This window comes from Sapajus apella, unplaced genomic scaffold (genome assembly GCF_009761245.1).
Source record: "Sapajus apella isolate SASKATOON/1434 unplaced genomic scaffold, GSC_monkey_1.0 scaffold32, whole genome shotgun sequence".
Taxonomy (NCBI): domain Eukaryota; kingdom Metazoa; phylum Chordata; class Mammalia; order Primates; family Cebidae; genus Sapajus; species Sapajus apella.
Window position 1 is genome coordinate 11,171,227 of NW_022436972.1, and position 14,515 is coordinate 11,185,741.

At 36.1% G+C, this 14,515-nt stretch overlaps 1 protein-coding gene across 3 annotated transcripts in view; it reads right to left on the minus strand.

Annotated features, from left to right (window-relative positions):
• Positions 1–14,515, minus strand: part of TRPC4 (transient receptor potential cation channel subfamily C member 4) — a 212,787-nt gene that overhangs the window by 13,564 nt on the left and 184,708 nt on the right. For all 3 annotated transcript variants that reach the window (XM_032294519.1, XM_032294521.1, XM_032294522.1), the window contains 2 exons: positions 8,948–9,143; positions 5,176–5,370 (listed from right to left, as the gene is read on the minus strand). In XM_032294519.1, the coding sequence (XP_032150410.1) occupies positions 5,176–5,370; positions 8,948–9,143 (391 nt within the window). The remainder of the gene's footprint in view (positions 1–5,175; positions 5,371–8,947; positions 9,144–14,515) is intronic.

Below are 14,515 nucleotides of genomic sequence, written 5' to 3' on the forward strand. Positions count from 1 at the left end.
ATTGCTGATCTATTCACAGCTTCTACTTTTAATTCATTTTTCTTTAGTGATAATTAGCTATTGCTAATCTATTCACAGCTTCTAATTCATTTGCAGTGACTTAACTGGGCATATTTCTGTGGCAACTAGTCAGGATCGAATATTCCACCTGTATCTCAGGGCTGAGTGATGCTCAGTGATCCTGCCAGAGATCATCATGCCTCCCGTTCTTCTCGCCATGTGCTTGAGAGAAAACTAAAAAGTGGAAAACATAAAACTAAGGAAGTTAAAATATTTGTAAATTTTTTTATCGAAAGAACTAGTTTTTTTTTTTGGCTCATATACAAACATATAAATGTAAACATTTTGATTAAACACCTAGTCTGTGGCATTAAAAATGTTTCACATTAATTAAATGTTTTGGGGAAGTATTGTATTATAATAGCATCTTTGTATCTGAATTAAATTGATAGGGACTCTTTGAACAATAGCATGTAGCATGGTTTTGTTTTAGATTAAAAAGCTCAGATATACTGTGTACCCACACAAATTAAAGCTTAAAACAAACAAACAAAAAAATAAACTGCAGAAGATACCAATGCTTTCTGGAATACAAATGTCTAGTTAAAGTTACAAACTGGAAATGCTTGTTAAACTAGTGATTACTGACGATTCTCGTATGCTATAAAATTTAAGAACAAATGCTTTAATAACAAGAAGGGCATTTTCGGATAAAATGAGGTTAAACAAAACATTTGACAAGAAGTAATATCAAAAATCACAAGTCAGAGTGTGTTTCTTATTTGGGTAGGCTGTCTTTTTGGTGGGATTTTTATAATAGCTCAGAGACGAAGGGTCTCTCAATAATGGATATGCTTTCTATTACAAATACTGTGCTCAATAATAAAGCATTTCTGTTTCATTTATGTTTTCCCCCATAAAGCAGTCAAGTGAAAGATTAATTTACCTGGAACGCCCAATCACCCATTAAAGGAAGTCCAAAGTTACAAAAAAATATGAGTTAATGAGTTTTCAGAGCTAGTTGTATCAGTATTACTGCGAAGCCATAAATAGCACGATAAGATTGCCAATAATGGGCTCTTACAGAGTGGCCAGTGTAGCAACCCTGAAGAGCACTGGTTTCCCAGGCATTTCCTGGGAACGTGAACGGAATGAGCACCGGGGTGACCTTTACGCAAAGGCTGGGTGACGAGTGTCAGTACATGAACTACAAATGGGAAGATCAGAGAAAATACTTCAAAGAATGAAGTCACTTCCAGTGTAGCTTTAATTATCTGCTTCAAAATTGCAGCACAAAGATGAGCAGATTGAGGATAAGAGCAGAAGGTAAACTAGCTTGGTAAATAAGGGATTCGAAATACAGGAGTCTAAGAGGCAGCTGAAAACAATGAGGGTAGGATCTGCAAAGGCTGCTGAGAACCATCAAAAGACACAACGGGGAAGGTATTGCTGCATGTTTACCAGACTTCTCAGGGGAATAAGGGAGGGCAATGGAAGGCAGTTTGGATTGGGAAACACAAGACACAGTATTTTTCGCCTGCTCTGTCTTGAGGAGACCCTGATACAATGGGCAAAGTAAACAGGTTCTTTTTCAAAAGAAATGGTTGAGCTCAGGGAGAGGAGCATCACACACTGGCGGCAGTCAGTTGGGGGGGTAGGGGAGAGACAGCGGGGAGTGGGGAGGGAGGGGAGGGTGGGGAGGGATAACATGGGGAGAAATGCCAGATATAGTATGCACCTAAAGTGAAATAAATAAATTAAAACACACACACACACACACACACACAACTTATAGTTATCTGAAAAAAAGAAAAAAAAAAAGAAAAAGAAATGGTTGAGCTAAATGTTATCTAAGGTCCCTTTGGCAGATAATGGTATATTCTAAACCATGCATTAGTTTCACAAAGTGACTGTCACTGTTCCTTAAACATCACCTTTTAATTAATAGTTATTTGTTTATCTCATTGTCTTTGTATGTTCACGTAATGAACTATCAGGAGGATTAATCAAGTTGAAATAAATTCACAGAAAAATTAATTTTTGACATTATTTTCTCAGTTAACTCCTCTTAGTAATACAGCCATCTTAATTTATATCTCATTTATCTCACACTTTTATAAGCAAGAGCTTCTTTACAAATTATACCTATTTTCATATAAGCAAAAAATGTATAAAACTCAACTGAGAGTATACATATTAAAATAATATGTCCTTTTCATTCTGGAAATGCAGTACGGAGAAAGAGTAACTTTAGATAGCACTGATGTTGACTGGGCTGGTACTTGCCCAAGGCTCTAGATTGGTGGAAAAGAAAAACATGATTCAGAATATTTTTATGTTTGGCATGTATTCCCAAAGCATCCAAATACCCATTGTTGAATGTTAGTAAAATTTTCATAGTGAAGGAAAAATAAATGGTTTGAGATTCTGATTAGTTTCAAATTCTCTTGCTGTGCATCAGCTTGGAGCAAAAAATTCAAATTTAGAGATAGACACATAAAAGAAATCTGTGGGTTTTTTTTTTTTTTGAGACCAGTAACATGTAGCAAATAAGACTATTTAACTCTGAAAATGAATCATTATTTTAATAGAAAAGCCAATTGACTGAGAGCTGCTTTTTGCTTCTAAAAAATGATGGCAACATAATCCTACCCATGAGTCAGCAGTGAGAGAATAGGAGGGAGGTTTGGAAGTCAAGTTTTTTATGTGGTTCTCCATTCTTTTTGTTGTCTGTACAGATGGATCTCTTAAAACATCAGAGCAGGACCCTGTGCCTTGTTACAAGTTTCCTGTTATCTTAAAAACCAAGATTCTGCCATTTCCTAAAATTAAAATATGAAAGACATATTTCTTTGGTGAATAGGTACTTTTTTTGGCCCAAAAGCTCCTTTTAAATCAAACTACTCTTATAAAAGGTGGCATATTATGGCAGTATTAATCATCACTATCTTTTCAGAGATCGATTAAAAAATGCTTATAAATTTAAGAATGAGATGGTACAAAGGATAAGTATGTTTGATCTGGAAAGGAGTAAGCTGGAGCCTGGCTTCCCTGAAACCTTGTCCTGTTTACCTCAAGGGAAGCATTAAATATTTCTTGCATTTTTCTCATCGCCTCTTGCATGTGACTATATTATAATGTTAAATATACTACATAACATATCTATTTTTATTTCTGTATCTCTCACATTAAAATTGGTGCCCTCAAAGATGGAACCCATGCCTTCATACCTCTTCCCATTCCTCAAATTCTAGCTCTGTTACTAGCAAGGGGAACACAGGCAGTAATGGCTTATTAAATCTAAGCCATTACATTTATTTGAAAAATTTTAACACAAAACTCAAATATCTGGAGTAAAATAATTTCACTCCTTTCTAAGGTCAGCGATAAAGCTAATAAATTTAGTATGAGGATGGCAGGATAAGGCTTTGTCATAATCTGACTTTGGTTTCTAAGATATGTTCCCAAACTGTAGTCCTCCAAGTCTATGGGTAATAGTTTATGGGAGAGAATATAACTGCATCTCCTAATCACCTCTTTGTAACATTTACTTGCCAGTCAATTTCTCTTTAGAATTACAGTCATTACTGAGATGAGCGGGAGATCCATGCCACTGTCAGTAGGAGAAAGCTCCATTTGGTGCTGTAACAATGCCTGGTGGGCAATGAAGTTGTGAAGTGGGAAGGATCTCTTAGGGCTTAGCAGTCACAATCCATGTTAAAGAAAACTGAAAACAAATTAATATTTGGGGGGTTTTAATTAGTATCGAATATTACTTGGTGATTCTAAAGTAACAACATTTTAAAATACTTCCAAAACAATGTCTCTGAGAAGATCAAAGTGACTAATGAACATGAGCGTGTTAATTCCCAAAACATCACTATGAGAACTTTCAAAAATAGAACACAAAGTGAGAGAGGCGTGAAGAATGACTTGTCTTATGTCAATGGTATGGCTGGACCAAAAGGTTAACATGATGTATCTTCTGCTGCAATTTCTTGAAACCCGAATTTCCAAAATAAAGAAAGAGAAATATCATCTTCCAGTTTACTAGGAGCATGGTTCTGAGCAGTTCTCTCTTTCTCTCACTCTCTCTCCATATATATATGTATATATACAAACATACATACGTATATATTATAACGTTAAATATACTACATAACATATCTATTTTTATTTCTGTATCTCTCACATTAAAATTGGTGCCCTCAAAGATGGAACCCATGCCTTTGTACCTTTTCCCACTCCTCAAATTCTAGCTTGGTTGCTGGCAAGGGGAACACAGGAAGTAATTGCTTATTAAATCCAAGCCATTACATTTATTCTAAAACTTTTAACATGAAAGTCAAATATCTGGAATATATATATATATATATATATATATATATGTGTGTGTGTGTGTGTGTGTGTGTGTGTGTGTGTGTGTGTGTGTGTGTATTAGATGCCTAACTTCTTGGCATCTAATATGATAGGGAGTAGATGTAACATGTTGAGTAATTAAAATATTCTGCAATCACAGCTGACAGTTGGCACAGCATATTTAAGTTATAATATTTAGTCAATCATTTAATTGGGAATTCTTATCAAGCATAAAATATTCTGTGCAGGGGCCTATGTTAGGCACAAGGAATTTGAGATCACCAAACACAGACGCCCTGCCCTCATGGAACTTATAATCCAGAGCGGGAAACAGACAATGAGGAAGCAATGCCACAAATAACCTGCTATCACATTCTGAAAAGACCTAGAAGCCAAGGTACTAAGATAGAGTATGCTAGTTCCCCAGCCTTGACTAGTGGAACTCAGGGAGGGCTGTGTGAAGAGCAGGACCTAATTAGTTGTTACTAATTACTGCAGTAATTAGTTATGACTTGAAGATTAACCAGCATCTTCTGCACTGTAGGCTCATGTTAGCTTAGTTTCATTTGATTCAGGCCAGAAATAGACTTTCTGTCTAAATAGCAGTGACTGCCCTCAATGCAGGAAATGCATTTTTGAAGAAGTCTTAGTTCAGCAGACACTGCCTTAGTCGTGGTAGGTGTGCTATAAACGTACATGACATGCAATCGGTAAGAACAAAAAGGCTAAAGATCTGAACACGTTCGATAAAAAATACAAATATATTCAAATACACAGTTTTTTAAAAAAAGTAATACTAACATGCTGTGTTCTTACCCCTATTGTTCCAAAACTTTCTGGCTTTCTCCTCATCTTTTTCTTGCACAAGTGTGTCCAGATCCATTTGATCAGGTACCAGAGAGACTTGGGGCTCGGGATGACATTGAAGGGAGTAGGCAGAGTACCTCCTTCTTCAAAATAACTCATCCAAAGCTTTGTTCGTGCAAATTTCCATTCTATATCTGCATGGTCCTGAAGAGGAGAACATGACAACTGATGACAGGTTTCTGAATTAACAAGGTACCATAAACCTCACAGAGAGCCTATAACCTGACATCAAGTGGCTCTTGAACATTAATTAAATCGCTTATAAAACCACCACTGACTCCCAGAGATAGTCATGTAAACATTTCAGACGATGGCTTAACCTAGAGCAGTAGCAGTTCCCGTGTCACTTTCTATCCTTGCTTCTTCAATGAAACAGACATCTAAAATACTTCCATGTTAAAAAGACTGCAGTAATTAGTTATGACTTGAAGATTAACCAGCATCTTCTGCACTGTAGGCTCACATTAGCATAGTTTCATTTGATTCAGGCCAGAAATAGACTTTCTGTCTTAACCAAAGCCTTGTACTCCTGCTTAGATTAATGCTACCTCCACAGATGTCATGGCTTAGCCTTCATTGTTGACAGGAAAAGTCTTATTGGATATGTCTTCATGTGAATATTATTGTCTACTTTCAGCCAACAGAGATAAACTCAGGAAGAAGTTCCTCTAACAAATGTAGAATTGGGCCTCTCTGTCACACCACTGACTCTTGACCTAGCTTTGGACAGATTTCACCAGAGAGGATCACGGCCAGTGGTTGCCCACAAGCCTGAGGCTATTCCCTTCATCACGTATTACTCACTCCACTTTATTAATCTCCTGTGGAAACTTTGGAGCATTTGTGGCAATTAGATCTGGGGCAGCCAGTCTCTTCTTAATTTAGCCATAAATCTGATTTAAGCAGAAGATCTGAGAAGTAGGAGGTGGTAGAAACTGGACATACATTCATTTTAAGAATTCAGAATAGTGCGTAGTAACCAGTTAATATCATATACATGAACTCATATTTTAGAGTAGGAGAATAATCTTCAATTATGCTTCATTTTGATATTTTTAAATTGCTGTGTGCTGATAAATGCATAAGTTATACATACATTTCTATTCTGCACAACGTGGGTTTTAATCCAGATACCGGACATATTGTGCTTTGAATAGGAATCACCATACCTAGAAAATACATGGCCTTATTGTTGGTAAGCAAATGTTTGATAATATGGGTAGATCCACATAAACGGGAGCACAGAAGCTGCAGTTTCCCTTCTCTTCCTTTCCTTCCTGCTTTCTCCCTCCTTTCCTTTCTCTTTCTTTCTAAACAAGATTATAGGTTCTTGCTGACTATGCTGCATTGGTGAAGAGAATTGCATATATTGTTTCCTGCAGGCATGGAGAATGGGACTCAGTAGATTTGGCTCAAAGAAATTAAAAGGCAATCATTTAGATAAAGCATTGGCCTGTGAATAGTGCCTTCTTATTCTCTGATTCTCAGGGAGCCACAAATTATGTTATCTTATTACAATCACTAAGCAAGTGCTCTCTTTGTTCATGATTTAGGATTTCAAGAGGGTCTATCACATAGTCTATGGTGTTAGAAAATCTGGAGATAAAAAGTTCTAAGCTGTTGATGACTAGATTCATCTTCCACTACTCACCTTCTAACTCCTAGTCAACATTTGAAACTCGGCTTAAGGATCCCCTCTTCAGAGGTCTGCTCTGCCTCCCGTGAGTCCTGAGCTGCCTCCTACCTCCAGCCCAGTCATGGTCCCCTCTTCCATACTTTCATGACATCCTCAAATTTCTTTTCTCAATATTGAAATAATTTATTGATTTAAAAATCTCTACTATATTATTTTTTGTTGAAAACAGGGACTTTTTAATTCTTTGTATCCTCAAAATGAAACATATGTCTGGTCTATAGTAGGTGAACAATAAATATTTCATCAATGAACAAATGAGTGAATGGAAAGCAGGCTTTAGTCAGGGACTACATAACTGCTTCTGCCTTTCAACAGTTAAATGTTCTTCTTTTTTCATGCTTTACCTACGGCTCTGAGTTACAGTTAGCAAGACAAGAAAAAAAAAAAGAAAGAAAGAAAAAAAGGAAAACCTCAGAGTAAAATCTGCTGTTCTGAATTCTGGGACAGGTGAAAGCAAATGCTTGGTATGTTCATGCCCCAAGGAGTCTTCATACATGAAGTCCTGGGAACCACACCTGTCTCAGGTTCACAATGCCTGTTCTTCCCTCCACAGTCTTAGGGTTTAGGCTAAGTAGAAATAGAGGTTTGAAGATGATTCCCATCTCTGTAATGAAGTTACCTAGAAAAGCACACCTCACAAAGAAGCAATAAGAAAATGTCATAATATTCGTAAATTGTTTTTTCTTCTAGATGAAATTGGAACATTTAATGTTTTAAAAGATCCAAATTGCTGGCAGCTTCCCTGTATCTAGCTTGATAATTAGAGGCCTTCTAATTTTTTGTTGTTGTTGTTTCTGATGTTCTGGAAAACAGAGCCCACATTTTGGAAAGGTGTTATTAGGAGAATATAGAACTTCTGACACAAAAATTTAGAGACTATAAAAATTTCCGATCATAAGATGCTTAAATGAAGATCAAAGTATGCATAAATTTGGATATTTACCCCCAATCCCAGGACCTACATTTTCCAAAGGATTCATTTCTGCATTTGGAATACTTTAATCTGTGAATCGATAAAGAAAAACCATCTATTCTCACATCCTATGCAGTTTTTCATCCGTGATGAGTGTCTCATGAGAAAAATTTGCATCCCAAAAGGCAGCTGCAGTAAAATTCAGAGTGTTGCTTGACAAAAAACCAGTAATAACACTTCAGAGGTTTAACCATAGATTCAAAGGTACAATATAAATGTAGTTATTTATGAAGAAAATTGGAAAACGACAATTATGCTTATCAAATGCTACTGGTCTAAGGTATAAATATGAAAGACTTAACTATATTTCATTCCACTAAGAGCTCTGCTTTGCTGCTATTGCTTGTGGTCATAGACGTACATCACTAGTATATACATTCAAGCAGATCAGTTGAAGTCTTTCTTGTGCGTTGCCATATTTCTGGTGTCCAGAACAGTACTGGGCAACACAGTATGCACCCAGTAAGTATGTGTTGAATGAACAAATAAATAACTTATGCTAAGTTGCTTAGGTTCCAAAGTTTCAAAAAAACATGTATTGCATTGTGTAATATCCTACAGAACTTAACATTGCTTCTGTTAATATGTTGCTTTCCCTGAGCTTTAAGAAACTGAAAATCCTGTGGCTTCTTCCCTTTCCAGACTCCTCTCAGGGTTATCTTTTGTGTCTTGCCCTATAGCTTGACTTTGCTTATATTAGGATGGTAGGTTAAACGGACAGACAGGAGTCAAAGCCTATTGGTCACTGCACAGAGATCAGCTGCTTGTTTGTAAGTCAGACCTCACCTACGACTTCCCATAGCCAGTGACTGCCTGGCAAGATGGATTTGGTTTATCTCTGTGATCACGTGTAACATGACAAACTTAGATTAATTTATAGCCACATATAGTGTGAAACTTCTCAGAAATGTCAAATAAACCATTTATAATTTTTATCTGTCTCATCAATAGCCAATTATAGATTTTACTTCCTATGATAAGAAAATGGAGTATAGCTAAGAACAACACATTTGAGGGGAAATAGTGAATTAAAATAAAGCTGGTCAACTTACAGCAATCAGTTGGTAAGAATTATTCATCATAGCTATTAACATGTTGAGTAGAACAACCAGAGAGATGACATTATATGTCCCAAACATGGTGGCACCAACAAACTCAGTAAATTCATGCTGTGCTTTGACATTGGTTACATATAAATTGATGAGCCCAAATATTGACCAAAACAGGGACTGGAGTGTCTCAAATAACCTGGAATAAAGATAAAATGATGCTAATAGCTATATTAATAGAATCATTATACGTAAGATATAGCAACAAAGCATGGCACTATTATGGATATATAATTAAACATTAATATCAACAGTAAAATAACCTTTTAGGGCAATCACGAAATTAAACAATAAAAAGAGTAAAAGAAAATTGTTTTTTTTCAAACTAGTAGAAATGGTGTACTTAAATTTCCCAAGAGCTTTGAAAGCTAAATTTAGTTTCCTGGGGCAGAGAGAAGCAAATGTGGCCCAGAGCCTGTTTCTGTGTGGCTACAGAGTTAAGAATGGTTTTTACTTTCTCAAATGGTTGGGACAAAAATCAAAAGAGTGATATTTTGTGACATGAAAACTATGTAAAATTCACATCTCCATATCCATAAATAAAATTTTATTGAAACACATCCATTCTCATTCATTTATGCATTCCCTATGGCTTCTTTTGTGCTAAAATGGCAGAATAAAGTACTTACAACAGAGAACATATGGCTGAGAAAACCTAAAATATTTACTATCTGCTCCTTTTCATAGAATGTTTGTCGATCTCTGTCCTAGGGCACTAAGTGACAGCTAATAAATGATAGATCCCAAATTTTAGGCTTTAAAAAGTCTGCTCTTTAATTGATTTTGCTTTGGTTGTAGGAGAATTAAGAACATTATCATTATTACAGATTTCCATGTTTACAACTGAAATTGCACATAATGCATCTTGTAAGATGGCAAAGAGTCTCAGATGCTTAGATAATAAAATTTGATTGTTTTTTGAATTTCAAGCAACATTTTATTTATTCTAGCCAATGAATGAACGCTGGCTGTTTCTTTCTTTCTTTTTTTTTTTTTTTTTTTTTTTTGTGAGCCAGAGTCTTGCTCTGTTGCCCAGGCTGGAGTGCAGTGGTGTGATCTTGGCTCACTGCAACCTCTGCCTCACACGTTCAAGTGATTCTCCTGCCTCAGCCTTCTGAGTAGCTGGGATTACAGGTGTGCACCACAACACCTGGCTAACTTTTGTATTTTTAGTAGAGACAGGGTTTCACCATGTTGGTCAGGCTGGTCTTGAACTCCTGACGTCAGGTGATCTGCCAAGTAGTCTACTTAACTTACTCCAAAGAATGAGATAAGCTGAGGAGTATATAAACCCAAATGCAGAACTGTTTGTTTCAAAGGGATCATAATAATCCATTAGTATAATGTAATAAAATGATGATAGAGCTTTCATACTCCTTGATGAATTGTTAAAATGAGACTGTATTTAAATTACAAAAATAAAAACCTTCTCATACTGCACATGATGAATAAGGAGGTAAGATTTCTATCTGTAGGCAGATTAGCATTAGATTGGAATGGTGTTGCGGAACCAAGCCAATTATGATTTCTGGCAACTCCCAGCCCCAGTGACATTGTTCTCTCTGTATGCCCTTTTATGGAAAGGTGGTTCTTGTGTAAGACTCTGGAGCTCCTCGCCCAATACCTCCATGGATTAAGTCAGTCATGGTCAAGTGACTCAAGGAGAGACAATTCATGTAAGGCCAGTGGCCTGTGGCAAAAATGATCAGAATTCCCCTCTGGAGAAGTTTGCCTTAAAAATATCAAGATAATTGCCCAAAGGGGCTGAGATGACAGGGGTTATGATGTGGAGTCAGAATCACTGGAATGATGGGATGCCAAAGGTTTGAGAGCACAAACTAAGCAGCAGAGAATTGAGGATGAATAAGCCAGGCAATAAGTAAACTCAGAATATAGATGAAGTCGATGACTCACCTTAATGCTGATACACAGAGTAACAATCCCATAGCCCAGCACTATGTCAATGCCTGCTCTTCCTAAAACTAGGGCTTGCTCTAGGTTCCGCCCTTGCAAAGATAAACCCTTACTCAGAAGACTGAAGGGCTATAATTCTGTACATAATTTTTATGACAAAATGCCAGTTACTTGAAATAAGCCTTGAATTCTTGTGCATATAACCAGGAGATTCTAATTAAATATGCCTTAGTTGGCATTCAGGATGTAAATTGCTTTTTTAAAAAGGTGAAAAAAATTTTTAATTGAGCAACTAATTTTTAGATATAAATGTAACTGTTTATTTTCTAGAGGTTTTGAACGATGGAACAACAGATTGTTGTGAAGTAAAAGGGCACTGATCTGATTAACTTTAGCCAAACTGTGATTCTTAAATGGAATGCTGTGCATTCTGCGAGGAAGTGGTCACGTATTCTTAAAGGAAAACCCCGATGCCAGATTCCAACAACAACAGAGAGAATTAAATTGACTCATTGCTCCTAGATAAAGGCCACTAAAGTTACCCTTTGAAAATTTCTCAGGAAAAAGTAAATTTAGCTCATGGCCATGAATTCTTTATTTTTAGTAACTTTAAAGACAATTTCTAAAATTAATCATGGTGTCCTTTGGATTTAATGTGAATTAACTGTATTCTTTCTTCCCTAATGGTGTATATTCTCACAGTGAGTATACACATAAAAATCAGATGGTTTTTTTCCTGACATGAATAGCAATTTAAGGAAAGTTATAAGTTAAATATTACAAGTTATATAATAAATCATATAAAAATGTTACCACACAAATCCCATAACAGTTTCTTTTTTAAATAAAAACGATGCAGAATAAATGGCTCATTATTTTGAATAGTACGTATTTGCTTCTGTCTACATAATACCTACTAATTTTAGGGAATACTAATAACATTAATAAACATTTTGGCAAATTATTTATTGATGTTTAAAAAAATTAAAGGGGAAAATTCTAAATAAAGTGGCATTTCATGATTACATATGGATTCTTTCTTTTTTTAATTTTCCTTCTTTCAGTGGAATAAGTCAGTGGTGAGATTTAAAGACTAGTTCCACTCAGCTAAAATATATTTACTTCTCAGAGGAATTAAGACCTTGATCTTAAAGTATTTCTCAATGAATTGTTCAGATATTAGGTGAATTTAAAAAAAAATCAATCTAGGTTAACATTTCAAAGCCATTGCTTCCAGAAATGTTTTTTATCATTAGTGATTCTTAAATCTATTGATACCAACATTGCCCATAAATTGAAGGATCATTACTTAAGGCATCACATTTTAGAATGCCTTTGTGTGACTAATAATTTTTCTTGTTCTGTGGTAAGATATGAACTAAAAACTCTCCAAGATAATGCCACAGTTTAATTAAGTGACACTTAGACAAAACCTGGGTTGAAGACTACATCTTGAAGGTCTGTGAGGGTGAATTGAGGTCCTTCCTGCCTTCCTAATGATAACATTTTGTCTGTTGCTCTGAATATATTCCTCAACAGCTACTTTATAAAATTAGCTTGTTTCCCTGATTGCATATTCACAGTCAGAAAAATTGAACGTGTAAAAAAGTAATGTATTCCACAGTTGAAGTTTTCTTCTATCCCATGGGACTTAAACAATGAGCAAACATAAATTAATACAAAATTCATTTGAATATTTTATCTTTAGTTTATAAGCAAAAATGTAATATTAAAATAATATATGACTCCAACTGGCCAGTTCCAACCGTTAGAAATATAGCTGCAACAAATATAAAAGGGCTTTGCTTAATGAGACAAAACCTGTCATAAAGCCTGTGCCCTTTTCTGCAGAAGAGAGTAACTTACCAGGGACTAATAGCTTAAAATTGCACATAGAATAGTTTCAACAACTAAGCATTCTGTGTCTTTTAATAGTATGTAGTTCTTCTCAAGATGAGAAGAACTACAATGAGAAAATGACTGGAAAGGAGAAGGAGGAAATGTCCATTCATTGGAGGGAAACTATATGAAGACACATAGAAGAACATGGATCATAGGCTGACACTGGGCGTTCACAGCCAGGGAGGAGACCAGAAAAGGCCTCCTGAAAAAGGTATAACCGAGGTAGGATTTGGGGAAAAAAATTGCCAAATGGAAGGGCAGAATAAGGACATTCTGGAATAAGAGAAGGAAATATTTGGAGATTTATATTTATAATCTATCAGGAGATATTGAAGAGTAAAGTGTTTCTGGTGGATTGAAAGATGAAACAAGAAAAGGAAGTGATAAAGAGGATGTTCATCTCCTTCAAATATCATGTTGAAATGTCATCCCTGAAGTTGAAGGTGGGCCTCAGAGGGATGTGCTCGAATAATGGGGGTGGATTTTGGGTTGCTCACAAAAGGTTTAGTGTCATTCTAGGGGTGATTAGTGAGTTCTCACACTATTAGTTCTCACAAGAGCTTATTGTTGAAAAGACCCTGGTTCCTTCCTCTTTCCCCTCCCTTTTTTCCTTCCTCTTTACCCATGTGATGCCTGCTTCCCTTCACCTTGCAACATGAGTGGAAGCTTCCTGAGGCCCTTACCAGAAGCAGATGTTGATGCTGTGCTTTTTATGCAGTGTGCAGAACCACGAGCCAAATAAACCTCTTTTCTTTATAAATTACCCAGTCTCGGGTATTTCTTCATAGCAACAAAAATGGACTAAGACAGGAGGCAGGGGACAGGCAGATCAATGAAGGACCTAAAATATCAAGCTAAAGAATGTGGCAGCATCCTGTAAGAAAAGGGAAACCATTTTGACACTTTAAACAGGGGAGCATCAGATTTGGTTTAGAAAGATAATTCAAGAAGCATAAGGGAAGACATATGAAATAAGGCAGATACCAGGGGCAGGGGTACCTAGATTTGGGCATGAGTGGAGAGCAAGGGAAGACAATGCCAAGATAATATTGACTGATCACATATGGAAGAGATGAGGAGAAGACAAGATCTAGAATAAGATGTACATTTTTCATGTACGTTTCTGTGTGGATTGTGGTGTGATGTTGGCTAAGAAAAGGAGTTAAGCAGGAGGAAGAATATGTTTTAGAGAAACTGTTAAATTCTCTTTGATTGAATTTAAGTCTTCAGGAGACATGTAGAGAGAGGTGTCCAGTAGACAGTTGAATATATTGTGAAACCTGAGGATAGAAGTTGATGCTAGTAATATAAATATGGAAGTTATGTGTTAGACATATAGAGCCAAATCCAAAAGCATAGATGAGTTTTCATAGGGGTACTGTTAAGAAGGTCTCAGGTTAGTATGCCAAGACATGCCACTGTTTAAAAGCAGTAATGAAAATAAAAAATTATCAGAGTGAAGTGAGAAAGGCTAGAGAAGTAGGATTTGAAGTGAGAAAAATAATAATACAGAAGTTAAAAGGGGACAGGATTTCCCAAATGGAAGTGTTAAACAGGGTAAAATGAAGCAGACATGATAAGTAAAATGTAAGCAGAAAAATGTCCATAGGTAGTAGTGATAAGAAGGCTCTAGATGATAATTTTTAGAGCTTCAGTGGAATGATGGAAAGAGAAGCCAAATTGTAATTGGATAAA